This window comes from Nasonia vitripennis, chromosome 2 (genome assembly GCF_009193385.2).
Source record: "Nasonia vitripennis strain AsymCx chromosome 2, Nvit_psr_1.1, whole genome shotgun sequence".
NCBI classification, from domain to species: Eukaryota; Metazoa; Arthropoda; class Insecta; order Hymenoptera; family Pteromalidae; genus Nasonia; species Nasonia vitripennis.
This window is the reverse complement of record NC_045758.1, coordinates 13,446,194-13,470,535: the sequence shown is the minus strand read 5'-3', so window position 1 is coordinate 13,470,535 and position 24,342 is coordinate 13,446,194. Positions and strand designations below refer to the sequence as shown.

General features: G+C 36.2%; 6 protein-coding genes across 11 annotated transcripts; 3 read left to right on the top strand and 3 right to left on the bottom strand.

The window, feature by feature from the left end:
• Positions 1 to 1,802: 1,802 nt before the first annotated feature.
• Positions 1,803 to 3,618, bottom strand: LOC100119904 (calcium load-activated calcium channel). Its single transcript, XM_008214277.3, has 4 exons — positions 2,765 to 3,618; positions 2,608 to 2,685; positions 2,208 to 2,527; positions 1,803 to 2,127 (listed from the first exon to the last, which is right to left on the bottom strand). Exons 1-4 carry the CDS (start codon positions 2,823 to 2,825, stop codon positions 2,035 to 2,037), a joined length of 552 nt encoding a protein of 183 aa, XP_008212499.1. The 5' UTR covers positions 2,826 to 3,618; the 3' UTR covers positions 1,803 to 2,034.
• LOC100122045 (uracil phosphoribosyltransferase homolog) lies at positions 3,288 to 6,694 on the top strand. The gene is made up of 6 exons (XM_001605599.6): positions 3,288 to 3,577; positions 3,689 to 3,731; positions 3,804 to 4,098; positions 4,173 to 4,303; positions 4,371 to 4,434; positions 6,229 to 6,694. Exons 1-6 carry the CDS (start codon positions 3,342 to 3,344, stop codon positions 6,267 to 6,269), a joined length of 810 nt encoding a protein of 269 aa, XP_001605649.1. The 5' UTR covers positions 3,288 to 3,341; the 3' UTR covers positions 6,270 to 6,694.
• LOC100119939 (SH3 domain-binding glutamic acid-rich protein homolog) lies at positions 5,652 to 10,044 on the bottom strand. The gene is made up of 5 exons (XM_008214276.4): positions 8,954 to 10,044; positions 7,920 to 8,102; positions 7,693 to 7,836; positions 7,561 to 7,601; positions 5,652 to 7,486 (listed from the first exon to the last, which is right to left on the bottom strand). Exons 1-5 carry the CDS (start codon positions 8,996 to 8,998, stop codon positions 7,300 to 7,302), a joined length of 600 nt encoding a protein of 199 aa, XP_008212498.2. The 5' UTR covers positions 8,999 to 10,044; the 3' UTR covers positions 5,652 to 7,299.
• On the top strand, positions 8,629 to 17,903 carry LOC100122061 (ATP-binding cassette sub-family B member 7, mitochondrial). Of its 2 annotated transcripts, XM_001605614.6 has the most exons (11): positions 8,629 to 8,819; positions 12,334 to 13,153; positions 15,001 to 15,252; positions 15,387 to 15,576; positions 15,658 to 15,824; positions 15,897 to 16,175; positions 16,250 to 16,424; positions 16,496 to 16,653; positions 16,745 to 16,908; positions 16,979 to 17,384; positions 17,455 to 17,903. In XM_001605614.6, the coding sequence occupies exons 2-11, from the start codon at positions 12,974 to 12,976 to the stop codon at positions 17,683 to 17,685; spliced, it is 2,202 nt and encodes a 733-aa protein (XP_001605664.2). In that variant the 5' UTR covers positions 8,629 to 8,819; positions 12,334 to 12,973; the 3' UTR covers positions 17,686 to 17,903. The 2 variants fall into 2 exon arrangements, with proteins under 2 accessions (XP_001605664.2, XP_016837493.1); XM_016982004.3 differs by lacking the exons at positions 8,629 to 8,819; positions 12,334 to 13,153 and having other exon boundaries at positions 15,323 to 15,576.
• A 31-nt stretch (positions 17,904 to 17,934) lies between these two features.
• On the top strand, positions 17,935 to 21,717 carry LOC100122077 (lebercilin-like protein). 5 transcript variants are annotated; one of them, XM_016982002.3, is made up of 9 exons: positions 17,935 to 18,217; positions 18,411 to 18,532; positions 18,609 to 18,766; positions 18,831 to 19,049; positions 19,199 to 19,318; positions 19,396 to 19,664; positions 19,752 to 19,882; positions 19,949 to 20,207; positions 20,285 to 21,717. In XM_016982002.3, the coding sequence occupies exons 1-9, from the start codon at positions 18,087 to 18,089 to the stop codon at positions 21,330 to 21,332; spliced, it is 2,457 nt and encodes an 818-aa protein (XP_016837491.1). In that variant the 5' UTR covers positions 17,935 to 18,086; the 3' UTR covers positions 21,333 to 21,717. The 5 variants fall into 5 exon arrangements, with proteins under 5 accessions (XP_016837491.1, XP_016837492.1, XP_008212504.1 ...); XM_016982003.3 differs by having other exon boundaries at positions 19,752 to 20,207; positions 20,285 to 20,718; positions 20,852 to 21,040; XM_008214282.4 differs by having other exon boundaries at positions 19,752 to 20,207.
• On the bottom strand, positions 21,680 to 24,237 carry LOC100119999 (decaprenyl-diphosphate synthase subunit 2). Its single transcript, XM_001605017.6, has 5 exons — positions 23,318 to 24,237; positions 23,113 to 23,241; positions 22,802 to 23,003; positions 22,467 to 22,733; positions 21,680 to 22,381 (listed from the first exon to the last, which is right to left on the bottom strand). Exons 1-5 carry the CDS (start codon positions 23,617 to 23,619, stop codon positions 22,070 to 22,072), a joined length of 1,212 nt encoding a protein of 403 aa, XP_001605067.2. The 5' UTR covers positions 23,620 to 24,237; the 3' UTR covers positions 21,680 to 22,069.
• Positions 24,238 to 24,342: the final 105 nt, after the last annotated feature.

Here is a 24,342-nt window from a genome sequence, read left to right as displayed (position 1 = left end):
TATTATTTAGAGCTCAAAAGGCAATGATGTCAATTTGGGGGAAAATATAGATCTGGGAGTCGAGAATCCGATGCACAAGGTATGGAGATGTGTAAAAAGAGATGTTGCTCTGATGAAAAAAAACGTGAAGTTTTGGAAAAATGAGGAAAATCCTGCAATTGATAAAAAAACTAACAGAGTTATTGATTGGGATGATCCAAACGCGCCTATTTTTCCAAATCACTGTGATGTTGTGATTATAGGAGGAGGCGCTATTGGTAGTGCCGTAGCTTACTGGTGTAAAAAAATACTCAGAGGGTCTTTGCGAGTCGTGGTCATAGAGAAAGATCCATATGTAAGAATTTAACATTTATTTACAGAACATTCTGTTGAAAAATATTAATATTTCCAAAGACTATTTTAATCTTATACACATCCACAAACAAGACATGAAACCGTATTTATTGTTCCAGTACACACAATGTTCGACTGTGTTATCAGTTGGGGGCTTGAGGCAGCAATTTTCTCTGGAAGAAAACATTGAAATGTCGTTGTTTGGAGCAGAATTTATTCGCAATGCCAACGAGTATTTAGGAATTGAAGGAGAACCTGTGGTTGATCTACAATTCCATCCATACGGATATTTATCTCTAGCCACTGAAGAATCCGTACATATATTAAAAAGAAATCATGAATTACAAAAGAGTTTGGGAGCAAAAAATGTAATCTTGAATAAAAATCAACTCAAGTCTAAATTTCCTTGGCTCAGCACTGATGATATCGAATTAGGTTGTCTTGGTTTACAAAATGAAGGATGGTTCGATCCTTGGCTACTTCTCTGTTCTTTAAAACGCAAAGCAATGTCAATGGGAGTTGAATATATAACGGCTACAGCTAAAGGCTTTAATTTTAAAGTAAATCCTAATGTTCATCTTGCAGGCGTACCACCAGGGGAATATGAACAACTTGAATATTTAGTTGTAAGTATTATTTAAAAAAATATTTAAAAACATATTTAAAAAAATCTAATTTCAATTAGCATTTTATATTTATAAATACAAAAACTTCTAGGTAGAGACAGAAGATGGCACACTGAGACCAATAACTTTTAGCAAATGTATTGTAGCAGCTGGTGCATTTAGTGGAGAAATTGCTAAAATGGCCCGAATTGGTACTGGAAGGGGCATCTTAAAAATTCCTTTACCAGTAGAGCCTAGGTAGAATAATACAGAATTTTCAATAATTTAATTTAGAACATTTCAAATCTTATAATAAGGTAAACAAATTTTTTAGGAAAAGATATGTGTACTGTTTCCATGCTCCTGATGGGCCTGGTCTGAATACCCCATTAACAATAGATCCAACAGGTGTATATTTTAGGCGAGAAGGTTTAGCAAATAATTACATTTGTGGACGCAGTCCTGAAGAACATGAAGAACCAACTGTAGATAATTTGGATGTTGACCCAGAATTCTTTGAGAACAATGTATGGCCTGTCCTTGCCAAGAGAGTGAAAGCTTTTGAAAATTTGAAGGTTTGTCATACAGAAGCGCATTTTAAAAAAATTATAGTATTTATAGGATTTATTTCAGAAATATCTTATTAAGTATTGTAATTTGTATCAGGTAAAATCATCTTGGGCTGGGTATTATGAGTTCAACACACTTGACGAAAATGGAGTGATCGGATACCATCCATACCATCAAAATTTACTATTTGCTACTGGCTTTAGCGGTCATGGTATACAAAAAGCACCTGCCGTTGGAAGAGCAATATCAGAATTAATTGTGGATAATAATTTCAAAACAATAGACTTATCAAGATTGAGTTTTCAAAGATTTATTACATCAGAATCAGTAAAAGAGATTAATATTTGGTAAGATATAAGGTGATCTGTAAAATATTTTGTAAATAAATTGTACAAACATTATTTTATTGGTTTGATGATAAACTTCATTTATCCAACACCATTCATCTCATCTCTGCACACAAAACAGTCTTATGTTCTATTACTTTATTGCTTCTGCACTCGTTTTCTGAAAACACTATATCTTCTCACTTAAATTGCTGTGGGGGTGGTCCAAATATGCTACCACTTTGTTTGCTGGCAGTTCGAGAAGGTGCAAAACCAAGCAATTTCTGTATATTCTGAAAAAGATTAATGTTTTCATGATTATCATCATTGGAAAGTAGCCCAATCATTTTGGACAAGTAAAAACTAATAATACCTGTCGAATGCTCATTGTACACAGAATGTATAAAAATATGAAAGAACACTCGGTGTAGTCATCTCCTGGAAGATTTCGATGAGACAATCCCTGAATCCAGCTGATAGGAACAAATGGCAGCCTTGCCACAATTCGTCCATCAAAGATACTATTAAACATACTCAGAAGAGCTGTGAAAGCAAAACCAATAGCAAACATTGATTTCATTTTGACAAGCGATAAGTCTCTGTTGTTATTTTTTAATCTCTCCTCTTCCCGCTCAATTTTCTTCTTCTGCTGTTTATCCAGTGAATCGCCATGTGCTTCTTTCCGCTTCTCCACTATTTATCAATAAAAAAAACTGATTAATATGCAGGCAGTTTAAAATATAATCATCAATTTTGGTAGGTCAATAACTTACATTTTTTACTCTGTTTCTCCACCTCAGCCTTTAGTTTTTGGTATTTCTCAGTTCTGTACACCATCAGCCAAGTTAACCCTTCAAAGCAAAGATCCAAATGAGCAGAGTTATCCTCAAAAACTTAACACAAAATTGAAACAATTCTACGACAGCTTACCTTCTCCCAAAAGGGCCGTGCATATACTAATAAACAAAATTAAAACTGTGTCCGCCCACATGATATCGTATATTTCAAATAAGCATAAACAAAAATTTTAACAGCCCCGATAAGCCGTAACAACTCGTGACGTGTCTCCCGACAATTTACACATGGACTACTTGGAGCATCACAGGACGCCGACTAGCTTAGCTTAATTACATTCGATTTCGGAGTTTTTCATTGACGACACGTATAATAGGTATTGGGGCAGAGAAAAAGCGGCCCCTATACTTAAGATCACGAAAACAGCTGCGAGGGCTGCTGACCTGCGCATAAATACATGTGCGAACCTTGGTAAATTTAAAGGTCCGTTCCTACGACTCCACGATCAAGTATATCAGCTGATGTCGAATCAATGAGCTCCAATCACGAGCTGTTTGAGCGAACAAACTTCAGATTCGAAACCATTGAACCACAGCGATTGGTTCTTCCGCGTGCAGTCGCGACAGCTGGACAGCAGTCTCATCGCGAGTGTGCGCACAACGACCTATATTAATATTGCACGAACTTGGAACTACGGGCTCTTTTCTCGGGAATGGCAGGCCTTTGCTCGCAAGTTATGATTCTAGAAAGCGTAGTCGAGAACGGCGGCAGCTCGGACGACAGTAGTAAAATGGGTAGCGCGGACGCAGCAACGAAGAAACTGCTGCCGGAGAACGGCTGCGCTGTTCAGCCACAGAATGACATTTCCGAAGAGGAATACGGTCAGAACCTCAAGATCCTGCCGACCAATGACCAGGTCAAGGAATTGCAGACCATTCTGCGGGACAAGTGAGTGTTTTAAAACGTGCACGTTTCATAACCTCGCGAGATGCACGTATTCGTAAGAAGTGCATTTTTCAAAGATAATTAACGATTGCATCTGTCTTTCGTGCCTTGCAGAACCACCACAAGGAGCGACTTCAAGTTCTACGCGGATCGACTGGTAATCATTGGCTGCTTTGGAGCTTCGTTTTTTTTGTCCAGTGTTTGTGATTATCTCTTTGTTTTTATTTAGATAAGGTTAGTGATCGAGGAGAGCTTAAATCAGCTGCCATTCTCGAAATGTGTCATCACCACTCCGACTGGTGCCAAATACAAGGGCCTGAAGTATCAGAAAGGAAACTGCGGAGTTTCCATTGTCAGAAGTGGAGAAGCCATGGAGCAGGGCCTTAGAGATTGTTGTCGCAGCATTAGGATTGGTAAAATTCTAGTGGAGAGCGATGTTGACACGCATGAAGCAAGAGTTGTTTATGCCAAATTTCCTGATGACATTGCGGAGAGAAAAATTTTATTGATGTACCCTATAATGAGTCAGTATCATAAGATCTATTTGATTGTACAAAGAATCAAAATTAGCTTACTGATCTTTTCTCATTGCAAACAGGTACTGGAAACACTGTGATAAAAGCCATAGCTGTGTTGAAAGAACATAATGTGCCAGAAGAGAATATCATACTGTCTAACTTGTTTTGCACACCTTTTGCAGCCAAAACTCTAGTCACCGCTTTTCCCAAGGTAAATATTTGATATTTATAATTTTCATCATTTCGGGAATGCCAAAATTATGGAATCCTATTTTTAGATGAAGATCCTGACATCAGAAATCCATTCTGTGGCTCCAAATCACTTTGGACAAAAATATTTTGGTACGGATTAAACTAGTTTGAGCTTTACTAGCATCAGCTGAAACAGGGTTCGCAAAGCAAAAAGCCGAGTTTCGATTTTGTAGAAAGTAAACTAGTATAGGAGAGACGGTAGTCTAAACGCATCTGCAATTGTAAAAGTCCTGTGCTGTGAGAATTTTTCGACATTTATATTGGTTGTATAATATACACTTGATAGTTATTTTTTTAAGCAAACATGTATCATAGTTGAACATAACTTTTAGCTCTATTTCTTATATTTTTTTATAAAATAAAGTAATCTCAAATGATACAATTTGCAAATATCAATATTAATGTGCATGTGTATCTTCACGGTTGCTTAAATACTTGACTTAGTGTATTTAGTGCCTCATTAGTTAATATTTATGTGTATATTTGTAATGCGTATGAAAGTAATCAGATATTTTTTTACAAAATTTATTGCTAGAATTTGAGAATATTTACTTATCTAAGTTAATTGCAATGCAATGCTCAGTACGATTCCAATACCTCCTATAATAATTTATTTTCTACTTGTATAAAAAGTCTGTGCAATTAAGTTTTTGTTGGTAATAGAAAATGCAACAGCACTTTTAAATGTTTTTTTTCTACAGATCTTAAGTTTCTATGACACTTATATACCAATAATTACTTAATAGACTGATATCACAATGTAAAAATGTCCAATGTCTTCATGACAATTGTACAACTCATGAAGCATAATTGTACATTACACAAAATGATACAAAATGACTTTTACATGTCTTAGCATTTTTTATTTTTGTTATGAAGACATTTATGACAAATTTATTGTTCATAAAAATCATGTGTTCTTATAACATTTTGTACCAGAAATCTTTTTCTAAATATGTATAACCCAACATTTTTCTCGCATAACTGTAAAAATTATTCATTGCACAAATTTTATTGCAAATTAAAAAAAACATTGCATAATATATTTATGCTTAAGATTTTTTATTAATAGTAGTGGCACTAAAAATTGGGTTATTACTTCTATGGTACAGTTACTTTGCATTTTTTATTTTGTTTAGTCATAAAAGAAATTGTTTTTCTTTCAATCAATCATGAAAATATATGGCAATTTAACTGTACTCTTTGAAATGTGAAGACTAATAATCATTGATGAATGGTGTACAACGATGCATCTATCTGCATAATTTATACAAAAAATTGTTAGGTAATATGTTTATCTTAGTATGTTTTATTAATGACTCATTTTATTGAGAGAAACAAAAATTTTAACAATAAATCAAGATTGTAAAACTAATAAAATTCAAGAAAACATATTTTTGTAAATATATAGTTTAAGAATTTCGTATTCGCAAGATCAATGTACCATAGGCCAGGAAATCAAATCCTATTTCAATTTAAATTACTTTGGCTAAAAAATAGAAAATTTGTTTGCTTACTACAGAAACTATAGAAATTCAATATCATTTAGAATTGATTCGATTTCCTGAAATAGATTAAGTTAACATAATCTCCTTAAAACTAAATTTAAATTTAGAGGCGTTTTTAAAATTAGAATGTTGTAACTAAAAAATTTGCCAAAAAAAAAAAATATAAATAAATGATATTATAAATCGTGTTATATTGTGCATTATTTAAAAACAAATGTTATGTTACAAAAATATCTAGTTTATTTATCACTCTTTAGTAACTTTTAAAGCAAATGAAAAAATATCGATAAATTTTCTTATGATTTAATATAAAATGAAATTTAGTAGTTTGATATACTTAATCTTGAAAAAGCATTGACGATGTTGTTAATTTCAGGCTGTACAGAACGTGGTGTAATGAAGAAATTGATAGACTGACATTTTCATCTCACAAAGAAATTGACAAAGATGCGGAAGACAAATATATGCGTTCAAATTAGAGCGTAGTGTTTTCAAGCATTCCTAAAATATATTAACTATTTTTATTGAAAGGAATCTCAACTTGTGATCAAAAGTGAATGGACGCAATATAGCTCTTAAATTCTCAATACCAAAGCTCAATATATTACTAGTAATTAAATATATTTTTTCATTATAAAGTTACCCAAGTATGAAAGGAAGAAATTTGACAAATTGTCTTAGACTGATAGTGAAAATGTAGTTGTTATAATATAGTACTGATCTGAGTTTGTTGTTAAAATTAAAATACGTTTATTTTTATGTTATGCAATTCAAATGTTTAGAAACGTAATGTAAAACATGTTTTTTCTGCAAATATAAGATACCTATTTATTTCTTTAAAACTTGTTTGATTCCCTATCTCATTTTTACAAGATTAATCTTAAGACACTTTTATCTTTAAAATTTCAAGTCGAAATAAATCATATTAGGCAAGGACAACTTTAAGCTGCAGGAATGTACATTTTAACATTTATTCTTGCTATAAGCTAGCAGTCTCTTGTAACTTGTTTCAAATACAATTTGCTTTAAGCTATCCAACTGATTTTTACAAATAAATCTGTTTCAATAAATTTTTTAGTAGTATAGAATTAAATTCATATGTACAATTGTTTTAACTGCAACATAAGAGCACAAAATATAATTTTCTCTGTTTAATATCTCATAGATCTAACGAAATGAAAAATTATGAAAGTAAAAACTAAGCGAGTATGTTTGGACTTGTTTTCAAGTTGACAGCATACAAAATTACTCGATAATAGCACTTGGAGAAGTGCAATCAGCAAGCTACATCAACTCTCAAATTCGCATGGACGTATTGCTGGCAGTTTTACCTCATCATCTTGAAAAAAGGCGACTTTACAAAAATGAAATAAATCATTTATAAAGGAAGTGTTGGTCGCACTGAATTTAATATATAACATGATTCCTTAATGGAAGGGTTGCATGCCTATTCATCATCATTTTCTTGTTGATCTTGGGAAGCATCATCCTCCTTTTTCTCATCATCACCCTCATCCTTTTCAAGACCTAAATCATCTTCAGATAAGTCTTTAATCTCGGTATCAGACCCAGAACGTTTTATATTTTCAGAAAGCTTTTCATTTTCAGTCTCAGATGGTCTTTTTTCTTCCGTACTAAGAACAAAATTGAAATAATAAGAAACAGTTCTTCTTAGAATCACGTATGTCTGATTTTAATTTTTACTCACCCATCTTCTCCTCCTATGGAAGCATCTTTATCAATGGAAGGCTGAAAAAATACATCATAAATAAATTAAATGAGACTGTCATTGTATCATTCAAATAGAGTTAAATTTCAATAGATGTTCTGCTGCTCTTACCTCTCGACTAGAAGCATTGCCGTTCTGTTGAACATCATTAGATTGCGACTTGTTTTCTGTGTTTTCAATACTACTTATGGAAGACCCTTTCAGGAATTTTTCAAGCTCATCCATCTCATTAGCTTCATCAAAATCTTCGTAGTCCTGAAGCAAAAAGTACGTTAGGATTACCAATTCAAATTATTATCCCATAAAAAGGTCATTCTAAGTGATATAATTAAACCTACTCCGCAATAGTCCTCATCATTGAATATCTGAGGAGGCAGTGGATATTTACTATCCTTAGCTACGCTATTGAGTTGCATATACTCTTTTTCAGCCTCCTTACCAGGCTCAGTGATGTCTATCACCTCATACGTTACATTTTTGCTCTCCAGAATCATCAAGACCCTCTGCTGCCTCTTCTTAACCTGCAGAAATCATCGAGCATCACAAATAGAATACATTTTACAATAGCCCTCCTAACCAGATCATTGCTTAAAACAAATAGAAGCATGATCTGGGAGAGATGACTAACTATACGTAGAGGAAGAGAGTAGAGGCCGAGATAAAAGGGGAATGTAAAAAAATAATAATCGGGCGCGCTTGGCGAGATCGATCGCGGGGCTGTTATTGTTGGATGGGGTATAAAAGAAAAAGATAAATAAGCTCGTGCGCGCGGTTATAAATAATACAAAATACACGTGTGTGTATATAGCTTATAGAGCCGAGGCCCGAGGCGGCGCGCACACACACACACACACGCGCGCGACGCAGCAGCTTTACGGGCCAGCAGATCTGCAGAGCGACGAGTGCGGGTGATGCATCTGGAGAGAGATAGAGAAACATGAGAAGCTGTAGAAGCGGAGATTCAATTATACAGGGTGATTGGACAAACGTGCATGCGTACAGTGAGCATGTGCACGCAGCGCGGGGGAGGGTTTGAATTATTCAATAGTCATAAAGCTTGTCGATCTTCATTGTAATCCGATACTTGCGCGGCCGCGCGCGGCGCTAGTCTAGTATCTGTGCATTTTCGGCCGACGACCGAGTATGTAGAGGTACCTATATAGCGCCGCGAAAATAATTCATAGCCGAAAAATCGTGTGGCGTAACCATCAAGGACGATCTCGCTGGGAGATTCGCGAGTAAGTATATGCTTCGTCGGCGAGGGGTTAGGTGTGCGCTATGACGAGTAGGTATGTAGGTGCGTATGTACACAGAGTCATGAGAGCTAGTAGAGTAGATAATAGAAGCTAGTGGGATTGTCAGAAGAACTCACTTCCTTGTTACCGCTGATCCCCGATACGTAGATTTTGATGACCATCGTGTCTGCCCTGAGCCGACCTGGCTACCTGCTCTTTCTCTCTTTCTCCTCTTCCTCTCTTCCTCTCCGTATATCCTATATATTCTACTCGTTCGTTCGTTCGTTCGTTGGCTGCTGCTCTGTTGCTGTCAACCGGCGGCTGCGGCGGCGCACACGGACAACGCAAACACTCACACTCGCACCGCTGCACCGCAGTTTTCCCTCTCGACACTTGGCTGCCTGGCTGGACGGTCGAATTTTCCACTGCACTTCCCGCTCTCTGCGTGTACGAGTAAGACGCGAGGAAGCGAAGAGTCACCGCTGCGTGCAAACCTGTATATACGGCGAGCAAAGACACTCCCCGCGCGCGCACACAGTCTTGTCGGCTCTCAAGTACGCGGACGTGAGGTATCTGGCGATGATTCGGCAGCTGTGCACTGTATATATAGGTATATGTGTCGCGAAGCGAAGACTGAGCTGAAGAGAGAGAGAGAGAGAGAGAAAGAGAGCGAGGTGCGGATCTCTCTCGATACAGCTCACGTATAAGCACACACACACACACACACCACGATCTGCGCGGCCCTCGCGCGCGTACGAAAATTCAAAAAAAGAACCGCTACGACTACATCGGCTGCCTGCTGCCGCTCGACTAGCTATACTCTGACTCTGATGATGCGAACACTGCCGCCGATATACATATATACGTGCTGTATACGGCGCGACTGCGAGTCTTCCCTCTATCTGTCTATGCGATACTTAATTTTATTATTATTTCCCTTCGCGTGCGATGATTATGCGCTGTATGCAGGCGACTATCAGGTACTCTTTATTCCTCCGTTCGCTTTGATGTGCAGCCGCGAGTCGTAATGTATACGCATGTGCACATTATATACACCGACTTCCTTTCCGCAACCCCTTCCCCCCGTGCAGTGATACATATATAGGACAGCTCGGAGTCTCTCTCTCTCTCTCTTCCCTCGATTCCCGGACTTTGAGGCGCAAAGCAAAGCCAAACCGAAAAGAGTATAGTGCGTGCGATGTACAGCTCTTTCACGCGCGTGCTCTCTTTTTCTCGCTCATTAGCGGTGCAGTCTCAGCTCCTTTTTTTGCGTCTCGCTTCTGCTTTCCCCCACCGAGTATATATACATATGTATACTCTATATACTTTGTAATGCGGTGGGAGGAGAGAGCGCGTGACTCATTAGGATGTATCATCATTAATTATAATATAAGGTGCGAGAAATGCGAGCTGTTCTGGCTGTTCGTATACGATTTGGTCACTGCGTAGGACAGGCCAAAGATTACGCGCTCCTCACACAATATATAGCTATATACTTATGCGTTATACGTATATACAAACAGACGCGATCCCATGCCTTTTTTGCGGCATATGAAACCGTACGTGCAGCTGCTCTCGTTAGCGGCGTTCTTTCATGTTTTTGCGACGCGCGATGAGCGGATATCTATATACATAACGCACTATAACGTATATAGCGTGGGATTACTAGCCGAGGGCGGATTTCGAATTTAATTCAATTTGATGGAGCCGGCGGCTTCAATCGATGACTCTCTCTCTCTCTCTCTCTCTCTCTGTTCGGCCGCGGGATAATTTAATTTGAAGCTATGCGGTGCGACGACTTTTTTCTCCCTTTGCGTGTGTTTCGAGCTAAAGAGGGCTATTATTATATACTGAAAGGTTTCGATGAATTCGAGCTTATACGCGACTGCGGGCGGAATTATAAACACCAGCTGAATCACCGCGCGCTTATTATGGACTGGAAATTCAAGGCTACGGCTGCACGAAAGTTTAAACGGATTTCGGTTGAGGATACGACAGCCGAGCGGACGGTTGGCCGATATTATAATGAATAAAATATATGCACGAGGTATAAACGAGTAGATAAAGGGCAGATCTGACCAGACGGGCCGTCTTAACATGTCCGGTGCTTATCTACTTGGCAATGTTGCGTGCTCTGCGTAAATTGATTTTTCCGATCAATAATTCAATAATTACTATCAATACTCTTACTCGCCCTACATTTTTGAACAATGAGAAAGTCAATATTGACAATTTCTCATTTCACTTAATCGCATGTTTTTTCAAATAAAATACACGCGGGTGTATAATAATATCGTTTTCATCGATCATTGTGGCATATCGGAGTTCAGTACAAACCCACGGCCATTTACTTAAATAGTAAGTAAGTAAGTAAGTAAGTTTTCATCGATCAGTAGAAAAAGATAAGAATAATGCGATCCTTCAATTTCCGCGGCTAATAAATTTTATTTATAATTTTTTTTTCTATTCGGCTATTCTAGCGTCATAAATGGTGTAATAATTTATTATCGTCACTTTTTTTTATCAATGCGATAACGATAAACCTCTATACGTGATGCACAATCACGCCCCACCCTTTATTACGATCGCGCACTTTTCGTCGACACGCTTAATTACGTGACTGTGTACAAATCTCCGGTCTCCGGCGAAATGCAAAATGAACGTAATATATACTTAATTACTTTTACTCGATAAAAAAATTACGCCCTACATTCCACACCCTTTTGCTTGAACCATGATAAGCATAAAATCGATATTATCAATCGCTCCTTCACACCGCAAATACTTGTGTAGTAAAGATATTGTTAAACAAAAAAAAAGTACATTACGTGCCTAGGGCGGAAAAAACTTGAATAGTCCATATCTTCACACCAGCACCGAAAATGCACATTCCTCTCCAAGCGCCCGGGAGGGAATGTGGTGCTTTCGGTGCAGGTGTGGAGAAAAATCTGTTATTTTTAATGAGAAATGATTAGGACCTAATTGCATACATGGGAGTTTCTTTTCAATTGCTGCACAGTTTAATGAAGAGAATTTCAATTTGTGAAGAGCGACTATCAAAAGAGTTCTCTAATACATTACAGGAAAGAATTGTTCTGTGCTTGTGCAAACTACGTTCAAATTTGTCATTTAAATTTTTGGCCGTTTTTTTTTTTTTTGTTTTTTTTATTAATACGGCAAAGTTGTTCTAATAATTTTTTTTATAAAAGTTTTTATAAAATTTAATAAACATGTGACTAAAAATAAATTGTACATAATAATAAACAAATAACTACACATACATATGTCATTTCTGATATAATATAACTTTATCAATATCACTGTAAAATATGAAATTATATTTTTAAGAATAAGTAATACTCTTAAATTTTTACTCAACCTATTGCGCACTCATAGTACGTAATATCATTAACTGTCTATAGTTATTTATTACCTATGTTTTTGAGAGAAAAAGCGTTTTCTTTCGACATTGTAAAGGTCACACATTTTACTCTGAGCATTTAAAAATTTCAAACAGGTGTGAGGTGTTTGCAGGGGGATCATGGAAGCTTCACCTGCATATCCAGTAGATGGCGTCGCTCTCACTTAACATAATGACGAATACCGATATGCTGGTGTTGTAAACTATTTAAGTCCGAAAGAGAAACTTTGTTAAAAGAAATTAAAAAAGAGTACAAAATGGGGCCTTATACTCTGTGATTAATCTCTTAGCGTTATCAAATGTTAGAATACTAAATACTATAAGTGACTTTATTGATAAGATTGACTGTAAAATTTAAAATTTTGTAAATCGCGCCATAATGTTGGGCGGTATAGTATTATACTGCACATCAAATGTAATAAATAGGGCAATGTACTTTACGTACGTGATGCCATAATAAACATATAATATCCTAATAAACTAAAACTAAAACGAATACCGACACTCCAACTTTTCTGGCGATAACAGCTGATGTATCTATCGAGATTCGAGCGCAGCTCAACTCTAATCTAGAACTAGAACGGGCCTATGTTTTCTGCCAACCCCATGGACCACGAACGTTTTCTTGAGATGCGACACATCCCGTCAAGGTGATGATCCATCAGTAGTAGAACACTCGCGGGGGGTCTGGAAAGGAGCCGACGAGGACGTCGTCCCCTGGAGTAAAGTGCTGACAATGTCTCTGTTCCTGTGCGGGAGGCTCTTGAGAAGTTCGGAGAGCAGCAAAAGCCTGAGGATCGCGACGAAGCTGTATCTTCCCTACGCCAGCAGCTGCCTCAGGCGGTCTATAATTTGCACCAGGAATTCGACGGCTCTTCTCGTTCTCTCGAAACATGACGGTGTCTTTGGAGCCAGGGTGAGATTTTAGTGTTATTGGATTGATTAGAGATGAGGGTTTATATCAGTTTGACGACTTTGATTGAGATTTTTGGTATGAGTTAGAGGTTAGATTGAGGTTAGGGGTCTATTTACTTGGCTTATTTGAAGTGCTAAATTGGAGCAGTAATTTGTCATTGCAGTGTATTTATGTAATAATGCATATATTGATTGATTTTACTTCTGAGTTTTCATCCAATCAAAGTCGACACCTACCGGTTTATACTATATAGTACAACTTTTTGCTTTTATTCTACAGATGTAAATATTTTGGTTGCTTGTTATGGGGCGTACTGCAAGAAAACGTCGGTTGAAGAACCAGAAGATTTTTAATAATCTTCAAAAAGACAATGAAGATCTTTATGAGAAATTGAGATCTTGGATGCTGATTAATAATTGGAAAGCCACCTGTAGTTTAGAACCCTATGTTTTTAAAACTACAGGCAGAGGCTTGATGACATTAGACAAAGTAGACGCAAATCAAGTAGTTTTGAAAGTTTCTAAATCGCTGTTGATCACAACTGCTGTGGTTTCGCAAAGTTCTGTTGGAAAATTATTTTGCATTGATAAAAGTTACAGCGCACAGTGTGTCATTGCCATATTTTTGATTTATGAAAAGCACCTAGGTGGATTGTCATTTTGGAAACCATATTTGGATACTCTTCCAAATTCCTATACTAATCCAGAATTTTGTACCAAAACTGAAAAAAAGTTGCTACCACCTTTTATCTCAAATGAACTAGATACAATATCTAAAAGGCTAAAATCTAGTTACGTATCTGTAATAGAATCTGTCAGGAAGTTACATAATGAATTTTGCAACCACTGCCATAAATCATTATATGACATTTTCACTTATCATAAATTTATTTGGGCATACTATACAGTTAACACTAGAGCTATTTATATGAATAATGCAAAAGAAAAATGTTTTCCAATCAGAATAAAGGGGGATGATAATTTAGCCATGGCTCCTTTGTTGGACTTATTCAATCACACATATGAAACAGTTGCTGATGCTCAATTAACTACTGATTCAAGTGGTCAAGAATATTATTATATTAAAGCCTTAAGATCTTATGATCCTAAAATGCAAGTTTTCATTAATTATGGAGCACACAGTAGCCTGAAATTATACTTGGAATATGGTTTTTTCATTCCTGGGAATTCATTAGATCAGATTGTTTTTAATCTATCGGATGTGAAAAAATGTCATCAAGTTTCAGAATCTGCCTGTAGCTTTTTAAAATTGAATGGATTTGATAAAAATATGGCATTTACTCTTGAAGGTTTAAATTACAATGCCAAGAATGCATTATTCATTATCACTTCTAATTCATCAAAAGAAACTTTTTGGAAAGATAAAATATATCGAGAGAAATTTGATACTAAAGATTTAAAACTTTTGAATGATCTAGGTTTGAATTTACTACAAAATTTGAAAGCTGAATATTTAACACTATTGGAGAATATGAAAAAAATTGTTAACAGAAGTGAAAGCTATTCTATGGCTATTGGGATTGTTGAAGAATATTTAGAAATTATAGAAAAGTCATTTAAATACATGAAAATGTTTTTATATAAATAAGAAAAGCTTTTTTCTATGTTTACATGTAAATATATAAGAAGAATCAAATATGTAAAATATTTTGATACAGTTAATAAATTACAAATATTTTCTATAATTTTCTGAACATTTTTTTAAACCTTATACACTACCTTTAGTTATTTATTCAAATTTAAATATGGACAACCTTGAATAATTCTTTAATTGAAAACTTAGGTGTTTTTTCTGTAATGAAAACATAGTTAATTTTGTACCTATAGTATTGCAGTGGGAATGTCATCGACCGGGCCCAGAAAAAGAAAACTGTACCTCAAGCCAAACCAATCGTAACACCTGTCAAACAAAATTCAGTGGTGGCAAGCATAACTGGAGCAAAACCAGCTCAACAAAAGAGGAACTGTTTTCATCCTGGTGCCTCCAGCTTAGGGCGAGATGCACTCGACCTTGGACAAGATAAGAAGGTCACTAGCAAAGACATGATCAAGACAATGTTCAATTTTATATGGCCAAAGGTACTTTGAACATTTTTTCGTTCGCTTGATCACACTTTGATCTTTTAGAAATTATTTATATTTCCTATAGAATTGTATCTGCAAACACTATATGAATAATTCAAGATCGTCTATTTTCTACTCTTGCCATGCAGGATGAACCTGAAATAAAAAACAGAGTCAAACTAGCATTTGGATTGCTCATTGGAGCAAAAGTGCTGAACGTTTGTGTGCCATTTCTCTTCAAACATGCAGTTGATACATTTAGTGTCGGAACTGCTGGAGCTGCTTTAGCAACTGCTCCTGACACTGTTGCAACAGTAGGAACTGCTATGCTCGTTGGATGTAAGAACAGAAAACATTAAATAAATGTATCATGAAGCCTTTGCTATTTATTAACACTCAAAATATTATGTTGAAATTTAGATGGTGTGGCCAGGATGGGAGCGTTTGGTTTCAACGAACTCCGAAATGCTGTATTTGCCAAAGTTGCACAACATTCTATCAGAAAAATTGCCAGAAATGTGTTCTTTCATCTTCATAATCTAGATCTAGCATTTCATTTGAGTAAACAGACTGGTGCCTTGTCTAAAGTAAGTAATTTAGTCCTTGCAACAATTCATACATTTTGTAAAGAGGAATAATTTTTTGATGAATTTTTGCAGACGATTGATAGAGGTAGTCGTGGCATAAATTTTGTTTTGTCAGCTATGGTTTTTAATGTAGTTCCAACCGTATTTGAGCTGGCACTTGTCAGTACCATATTGGGTATGAAATGTGGTCCAGAATATGCGGCGGTTGCCCTTGGCTGCGTTGGTACATACTCAGTTTTTACTCTTGGAATCACCCAATGGAGAACGAAATTCCGTGTTTATATGAATAAAGCAGAAAATGAAGCTGGAAACAAAGCAATAGATTCACTCATAAATTATGAAACTGTCAAGGTGGGTTGAGTTATTTTTAAAGATAAATTAATTTTTTGCAAGATGGGAATAAAATTGCGATAATTGTATTACAGTATTTTAATAACGAGAAATTTGAAACACAACGATACGATGAATCCCTAAAAAAATACGAAGCTGCTTCTTTAAAAACGAGTACGAGTTTGGCTCTTTTGAATTTCGGACAACATGCGATTTTCAGTGGAGCCCTAAGTTTAATCATGGTGATGGCTGCACGTGATATCGTAAATGGTATGTATTTACGTTATAAATTGTGTTATGAACAATAAATGTTTATTAATACTTTTGAATCTTTATTATAGGAACATTAACTGTAGGAGATTTAGTCATGGTCAATGGACTTCTGTTCCAGTTGTCAATCCCTCTTGGATTTTTGGGATCTGTATACAGAGAAGTAAGGCAAGCTTTCGTAGATATGCAAACTATGTTTGCACTAACATTAACGGATCCTGCCATCAAAGTAAGTAATCTTACTCCATTTTGCTTTTGCAATTAGATTATATACAAAATAGACAATAGACAAAACAAATTTAATGACTGTATGATTTTAGAACAAGGCCAATCCCATACCCTTCCACGTAGTGCCACATAACTCCGACATAACTTTTGATAAGGTCAACTTCCAGTACGTAAGTGGGAAAAATATAGTGCATGATTTATCTTTCCATATTCCTAGCGGAAAGAAAGTAGCCATCGTAGGTGGATCCGGATCAGGGTAAGCACTTAATTTCTTGGTATCTTTATAACTATACTTTTCATAAATAACAATTTAAATTTTATTGCAGCAAATCAACGCTAGTAAGATTACTCTATAGATTCTTCGACCCAGTGAGTGGAAACATCTTGATCAATGGAAAGAACATTCAGGATGTCGACATAGATGATCTCCGCCGTGCGATTGCTGTTGTTCCACAAGACTCTGTTCTTTTCCATGAGTCAATATTTTATAATCTCCATTACGGAAACTTGAAGAGGCCAAAAGAAGACGTGTACAAAGCCGCGGAAATGGCAAATTTGCATGACGCCATTCTGAAGTGGCCACAGGGATATGATACCCCTGTAGGAGAACGAGGATTAAAACTCAGCGGTGGAGAGAAGCAACGCGTTGCCATTGCACGAGCTATTCTTAAAGATAGTCCTATTCTGGTATTTGACGAAGCTACCTCATCTTTAGACTCTATTACGGAGCAGGTGAATATTTGATATATTGACCTTTTTAAATCTACAACACTTTTTATGCAACTTAAATTATTAATTCCAGCATATACTTTCGGCTCTACGACGTGCCACTGCCGGAAAAACTTCAATCGTGATTGCTCATCGATTATCCACGGTCATAGACGCTGATGAGATATTTGTTTTGAACAACGGTCAAATGGTCGAACGAGGCAAACATACAGATTTACTAAAGATACCAAATTCATTTTACGGCAGACTGTGGGAGGCGCAGCATCTTGGCGCGGCTGGTACCGAGGAATCAACGAACAAATGAAAAGTTTAATGTATGTACAACTGTGTATTATATGGAAACTATTTAAAAGTTATTTTAACTATGACGTAGTCATAAATGAACAAAAAATCAGAGAAACTATAAATAATGTAAATAGTTTGATGAAAAAAAAAAATGTCCATTGAAACAGGTGTAAAGTCGTTTTGTAAAAATAATGTGATAAAGTGACCATAAGATTAAAAGGATATATCTATGTGTTATGAAGCGTGTCTTTTGTGGCGTGTGTGTCCCTATTCACGGCAGTTTTAACACAGTAGCGGGTAAAAAAGAAACAAAATAAAACTGTGGTACTGATCAAACAAAATCGATGAAAACGTGTACACTGTCTGTATGTGCATTTTACATAGGTAGGATCTGTTTACTCTTCTAGTCCCTATGGTAACATGAAGGAAACAGTCATGGATGCCAATCAGACTGTGCGTGCCGCGTTTAATGTGTTTCACTGGATGCACACGATCGACGTGTATTATCGTTGCATAGAGGCCGTTGACTTTGTTGCTAAAAAATGTGACAAGTAAGAATTAACGGTTTTTCTTTTTTTCTTTTAAAAAATGCAAAGTGACATTCCTCCTTTACCAATATCATGTTTATCCGATAATACCCGCTTACGTAGGTACGTATGAATTTTTTAAATGGTCAGCCTATTTTTAAAGGACGTTGAAAGCATATGTGTGAAGTACATTATTAACGCTCCCGTTGGGTTGTAGAAACAGTAATAATTTAAAAACGAGGCTGAACACGCAAGACTGCAGAAACAATCCCATTCAGAAGAGCAACCGAAGTACATTATTGCTATTATCAAGTAGAAAACAGCAATATCCTTTGATTGGTTCGTAAATCCATCTGTTACATTATTTAAAAATAAAGCATTTTTGCATTAAAACAAACAATCTATAAAATTTCAGCTGGAACTAGTCCTTACAAAAATAGTGCCCGCTTCAACCCGCCTGACACGGCCAAGTCTACGAGTAAAAGTGTCATTGGTCAACGCGTCTGCTCCGCAAAAATGATACGCATAAAGCAATTACAGAATCAATTAGCCGATGCTCATTTTCACCTGAACGTGAGTATAACGCTATAGTAATATAGAGACTCGCACATTCTTATTCAATTATTCATCGTTTCAGGAGCTGTCAAACGAAAACAAACTCCTCAAAGCAATACAGAAAAGGCAAGATGCAGCTCTGAAACGATACGAAGGAACCAACGCCGAATTGCCCAGAATAATAAACACTCATCACGAGGATCTGAGGGTATTGCAGACGAAGCACAAAAAGTTAAGATCTCAGTATAAGGAAAAATGCGAGCAACTGAAGGAGAAGGAAAACGAGCTGCATTCTTTGCAGGTGCATTCAAGTAATTACCTCGAGAAAATTCCCGATCCCTCTATTCTTTCCGTAACCACGGTTATCCTCTAGATCTAAGTAGGATTATTGCAGCGTTTTAGCTTGAAAGATGTAAGTGCCGAGCTAATGAACCTTTTTTTTTTGTATAGACGCAAAATAAGAAGCTTTTGCAATTGAGTAAGGATCGCCACTTGGGAGAAAGAGAAAAACTGCAGACGCAAGTTTTCGATTTGAGTCACAGAATAAGTCAGCAGGACGAGACTATTCAGGTGATAAGAATTGTCTGTAGTTTAAAATTAATGATTGATTTTTTATTGGAAAAATTACATTTATCCATGTATTTTAGACTCTGAAAAGGAAATTGGCTTTGGAAACTAAGTATTTGAAGCATCAACTACACGCTGAATTGGTAAAGCATAAAGAAACGCAAAAGACACTACAGGATACTCAAGAGAAATTGAAAAAATTTGAGCAACTGAATAAGCAGAGGGAGAAGCAGTATTACGAAGCTAGTAATCTCGCATATTTCAACAGGGAAAGGGCAGCTATATCGAGTCAGTCACTTACGAATTTAAGTGAAACCAGATCAGAAAACGTTATTAAAGGAGTAGTCAGGTGCTGCGTACCACACAATTATTTTATTATTAATTTATCTAAAATAAGATAAAAACTCTCTTTTATTTATAAAATTTATATTTACAGCTTTAGAAGGCGACCAAGTCAAGCGGCAACAGGTCAATCACTACCAGCCCTCAACAGGCCGACCTCAATAACGCGTAGCCAGTCTCAAGAAACTCCGCAGAAAACCAATCGGGAAGTTCCTTCGCCCATTTGTGAGACCTTCCTAAACTTCGAGCAAATAAAAAATTTCAGTCTTCAAAAACCACAAACTTCACCAGCTTTGCAGAGAGCATCGTTTTCCACTTCCAGAGGTAGTGTACGAGATTCGCCGATAAAGGAGTCTGAAGAAGCAGAAGCTAGCGAGAATTCGAACGGTACTGAAGGAAAATTCAAAAGAACGTACGAGCTTCCAAAATCGCTGAAGAAAGAATTCGGATATCTAAGCGACGAAGATAAGGATACGAATGATCAGGAGAGTTTTGAAAAAGCCGAGGCTTCTATCGATCTTACAACCAGATCGAGATTATTGCATGCAAGGTCAGTTCAATTGAAGTTGTTTTATAAATTGTACGCTATATTCTGCAGTCGAATGACATATTATTTTTTAAATACAGACTGGTCAGTTCTGCAACTGAGGGATTACGCACAACAAAAACTCAAGTTTCGAGCAGATCGCGTTCTTTGACCAAGGAGAACATGGACAACATTGTGGAAAACGACCGAGAAACGAAATACGATCGAGACTCTGTAATTACCGTGATTTCCAGAGACATGTTGAAAGACGACCTAGACATAGATAACACAAATAGCAATAGTGACTTAGAGAGTGAAATAGAACTGCCCGTTGAATTCCACGCTGATGAGGACGAGAACGTGATTAGGAAATCCGATATTAACATCGACGAAGCAGAGTTGGCTAAACAATCGAATACCTCGTCGCATTTGTCGAGTTTATTTACGAAACTTTACAATCCTTCCAATCCATCGAATGAGTCTAAAAAGGATAAAGATGATACCGAAGCGATTGTAAGCAGCAAAAACGAAAAAAGTGAGTTCAAATCGGTCAATGGTTTGTTGATTCATCCGCAATCAATCAAAGAGGATGTTGATATTGATAAGTTGTTAGCACAAAAATCTATTCCAAAAGAAATATTTTCTAAAACTCCTTGGGATAATGATAGGTACACCACAAGTTTGTCAAAAGAAGCTAAGCAAAGTTCAGTTTTGGATCGATTTGTGAGTTCTAGTCAAAAGGACGAAACGACAGATAAAGCTGAAAAGCCATCGGATGATTTGAGCCCAGAATTGGAAGAAATCAAATTACCGGAAAGTAATGTAAAAAGTAATAAATCTAATAATGTATTTGACTACGATAGCGTTAAAGAGTCTGATTCCAAGAGTGAAACGGAACAGAAGACTGGTAGCGAAAATTCTAAAACTTTTGATAAGGCAAAATTATTAGCAGCTATAAAGGCGATCGATGACAATGAAAACATAGAATTCATTGATCAAAAAACGCGAAGAAATAGCGCTTCTAACCGGTTGCAGATAACGGAAAATTTGTATAGGGGTATACCTACACATTCAAAGAAGAAAAGTGATATAATGAAAGAACTGTTTTCAGATACTAAATTAGACAATAATAAAAACAGTAAGGATTAAATTGAAGTTGATAAGATCGGAATATCAATTTAACTACATTCACTGTCGTGACCTGCTCAAAGTAGGTTTTGCATAACGAATAGTGAATTATTCAAATGAGATTAAGAATATTTTTAGTCTTTATAGGTAGACTAAAAAATATATTTTTGTTATATTTTTTCACACTAAAAGATTTATGAGAAGTATATATAATTTTAAAGACATCAGAACATTCATCATATACATCCATCATTTTGTAAATAAATATTATTATGTCTGCTGAAAACTGATGCATTTTTTTATTTAAAAATCGACACTGTTGATGGAACAAGGATATAACAATAGGTAATAAATTGTAAAGACAACAGTTAAAAAATTAAAAAATACATATATTTTTCAAACTTCATATATTCTTAACATGTACAAAAACAATATTGTACAAACAAAATTAATACAGCTTGCAATGAATAACATATCTCAACAAGTATTTACATTTTTCGTTAAAAATGTATAAAAATCTTTAACAGCATTTTCATTAATAAATATGTTATAAATAGATTCAAGTATTAATCTAATAATCTCTTAACATTGTTAATGCTACATTAGCTGTCTTTGTAAAAAATTTGATTTTTTTTGTCTTACAAAAATAATAATAGTCATAAAATATTTTCAATTGTCAGATTAAGCAATTGATCTTAAAAAAATATTTTTGGCAAAGTCATCTTACCAGCAATAAGCGTGTTAACTTATTGTCATATTTAAAAATCTCCCATTGCGGCGATAATGTTAGACAATGCCGTTCGTGCGTCACTCTCTTCGAAGACATTAAGCACTTCCATTGCACGCTGAGAATGTTCGTGCTGTAACTTTTTCGTCAATTCAATTCCAGGTCCGCTGACGACAATGTCGAAAACTTTGCCGTAATCTACGTTCGCAACTGATTCAAGACCCTTGTCAATTTCTATCAAAATTGAGGGGTCATGCTCGATGTGGAACATTATCGGTGCACTGCACAAGCTAAAAGGAGTACTTCTGTCTTTATTAATAAATGGACTAAGATCAAGGCAGGCCTGTAAATATAATAAAAATTATTTATTTTATTTCAAATTTCTTCAACGTTTTTATACGAAAATATCATATTGTCATTGTACTTACTTGCCAAGCCAGGGCTAAGTGCTTTCCAAAGTTATAGCCGAGTTCTTGAATATCTTTACTGTGACCACCTAATTTCAATGTACCTTTACAAGATTTGCCCAAAAGTGCGCCAGCGCTCAGTACATTGCGTAAAGTCCACTCATTGACTGCATAGTCAGTGCGATCTGCAGGAGGTACAGATGGGAGTGGATTATTTTGACTATCTCTTCTACCAATGAATTCCGCTTCTGCTAAATCCCTAATAGCACTTGACATGAGTTCTACAAGCTGCACAAAATAAATAGTATTTAGTAAACAATACAAAAATAATAGAAAAATAAATCTCAAAAACATACTTCTTGATTTCTAAGAGCTGCTAATTCTGCACTACTATTTCCAAGTAAGTAATCGCCGCTAAGTAAAGCAATTTTATTGCCAAAAGTCATATCGTTCATTTCAGCTGGTTCAGGGTAAACACCTGGTTGCATGTTTACCAAACCTTTGTGCACTAAGTGACCAGTACGGATCATTTCAGTAACTTCTGCCAATGCTCTTTGACTAAAAATATAACAGATTCAAAATAATTTATTCGTACGAATAAATAAATAAAATTTACAACTTAATTAGGATGCACCTATGGTTCGATTTAGCAATGACTGTCACGTACCTATGCAAAACCCCTGCCGCTTTATCCTCTTCCATATCATCAACATTAATGTGGCCTGCAGCCTTGGAAATCAAGAGAACAATAAGTCCCCAGGCTTGCATATTATTCCGTCCATTGTAAATCAAACTCCTGCAGAATAAGTATTTGACATTGAAAATGTATTATTCCTAAGCTTTAGTAGTTTAGAATTGGATTTTCATCTTACTTGGCAGTCTTCAGAAGGGGATGGTTTGATCCAACAAGCTTGCGCAGATGCAGGGCCACATTAGCAATCTCATCGCTGAGGAGCCAGCGAAGGCTCAGGAAGGACGTAGGATATCCAACAATCTTCTCAGCTTCAGAAACAGCTCTGTTCCAGTCTGGCTTCTGACTGGTGGCTGCTTTGGTGCCATAATTTTTATAACTATAAATCATCACTGGCCTACTATCAGCACAGGCGAAGCTGTACCTATTGCACAAGGCACTACTCCGCCGGAACATTGTTAATATCGACTTATTGACAGACATTTTCTCGGCGATCCGCAAGGCAGACTGGCCGTTAACTGAATGAGCTTCTACTTCACGAAAGGAATTCCTTCACATGTTGGCCAGCGCAGCATTCGTGGCTTATTGACGTTTAAAAACTTTCTCTTTTGTCCTAATTTCACCTCTACGTTCCTCCCTGCTGATTATCATGACACATACCTAACATGCACGACATTTTTCCCGCTTCCGAGAGCCTTTTCGCGAGAGAGTTGCGGATCCAAGGCCAAATTTTACGGTGTTGTTCACGAGCTTTTACCTTTTTTACGAAAATTCTCTTATTGTCTCTACGACGAAATCCGTATTATTTGAATACCTGCCTGGGAAGTCTGCGCGGAAGATTTCGAAATTCTTCGTAACACTCAATCGTGCTGCAACGTAACAGCGTGCGCTACTTCGCGCTGGTCTGGTCGACTGCCATTGCTATACTATTATATTATACTGTGGCTGTGGGTTAATGATATACCCGTGCAGAAGACGTCAGGGTTTGGTTAGGTTACTCCAGCACGTGGAATGCCTGCGCTATAATACTGATGCTGCACTTTGTTTATTCAGTGGCTTATATAAGGCACTTGCCATAAATGATAATGTAGCAAAAAAAAAAAAAATTGAATGATTAATTAATAAGCGCTTCTATTTAGTTCAAATGTGACATTCACTGTTTTCATAGACATTTAAATAACATAAAGCAATTATGTAATCCATATT

Coding starts and splice junctions, on each gene's coding strand:
- LOC100119904 (XM_008214277.3), bottom strand. CDS start 2,825: ATGTGGGCGGACACAGTTTTAATTTTGTTTATTAGTATATGCACGGCC. Junction 2,686..2,764: donor CACGGCCCTTTTGGGAGAAG/GTAAGCTGTCGT, acceptor TTTGCTTTGAAG/GGTTAACTTGGCTGATGGTG. Junction 2,528..2,607: donor GGAGAAACAGAGTAAAAAAT/GTAAGTTATTGA, acceptor ATTGATAAATAG/TGGAGAAGCGGAAAGAAGCA.
- LOC100122045 (XM_001605599.6), top strand. CDS start 3,342: ATGGCAGGCCTTTGCTCGCAAGTTATGATTCTAGAAAGCGTAGTCGAG. Junction 4,099..4,172: donor ATTGATGTACCCTATAATGA/GTCAGTATCATA, acceptor CATTGCAAACAG/GTACTGGAAACACTGTGATA. Junction 4,304..4,370: donor TAGTCACCGCTTTTCCCAAG/GTAAATATTTGA, acceptor TCCTATTTTTAG/ATGAAGATCCTGACATCAGA.
- LOC100119939 (XM_008214276.4), bottom strand. CDS start 8,998: ATGGTCATCAAAATCTACGTATCGGGGATCAGCGGTAACAAGGAA. Junction 8,103..8,953: donor GGATCAGCGGTAACAAGGAA/GTGAGTTCTTCT, acceptor TGATTTCTGCAG/GTTAAGAAGAGGCAGCAGAG. Junction 7,837..7,919: donor ATGATGAGGACTATTGCGGA/GTAGGTTTAATT, acceptor TTTTTGCTTCAG/GACTACGAAGATTTTGATGA.
- LOC100122061 (XM_001605614.6), top strand. CDS start 12,974: ATGTCTCTGTTCCTGTGCGGGAGGCTCTTGAGAAGTTCGGAGAGCAGC. Junction 15,577..15,657: donor AACTGCTATGCTCGTTGGAT/GTAAGAACAGAA, acceptor GTTGAAATTTAG/ATGGTGTGGCCAGGATGGGA. Junction 16,909..16,978: donor GTAGGTGGATCCGGATCAGG/GTAAGCACTTAA, acceptor ATTTTATTGCAG/CAAATCAACGCTAGTAAGAT.
- LOC100122077 (XM_008214282.4), top strand. CDS start 18,087: ATGAAGGAAACAGTCATGGATGCCAATCAGACTGTGCGTGCCGCGTTT. Junction 18,218..18,410: donor GTTGCTAAAAAATGTGACAA/GTAAGAATTAAC, acceptor GTTGGGTTGTAG/AAACAGTAATAATTTAAAAA. Junction 19,319..19,395: donor AGCAGGACGAGACTATTCAG/GTGATAAGAATT, acceptor CATGTATTTTAG/ACTCTGAAAAGGAAATTGGC.
- LOC100119999 (XM_001605017.6), bottom strand. CDS start 23,619: ATGTCTGTCAATAAGTCGATATTAACAATGTTCCGGCGGAGTAGTGCC. Junction 23,004..23,112: donor GCGGCAGGGGTTTTGCATAG/GTACGTGACAGT, acceptor TTATATTTTTAG/TCAAAGAGCATTGGCAGAAG. Junction 22,734..22,801: donor CAGCTCTTAGAAATCAAGAA/GTATGTTTTTGA, acceptor TATTTTGTGCAG/CTTGTAGAACTCATGTCAAG.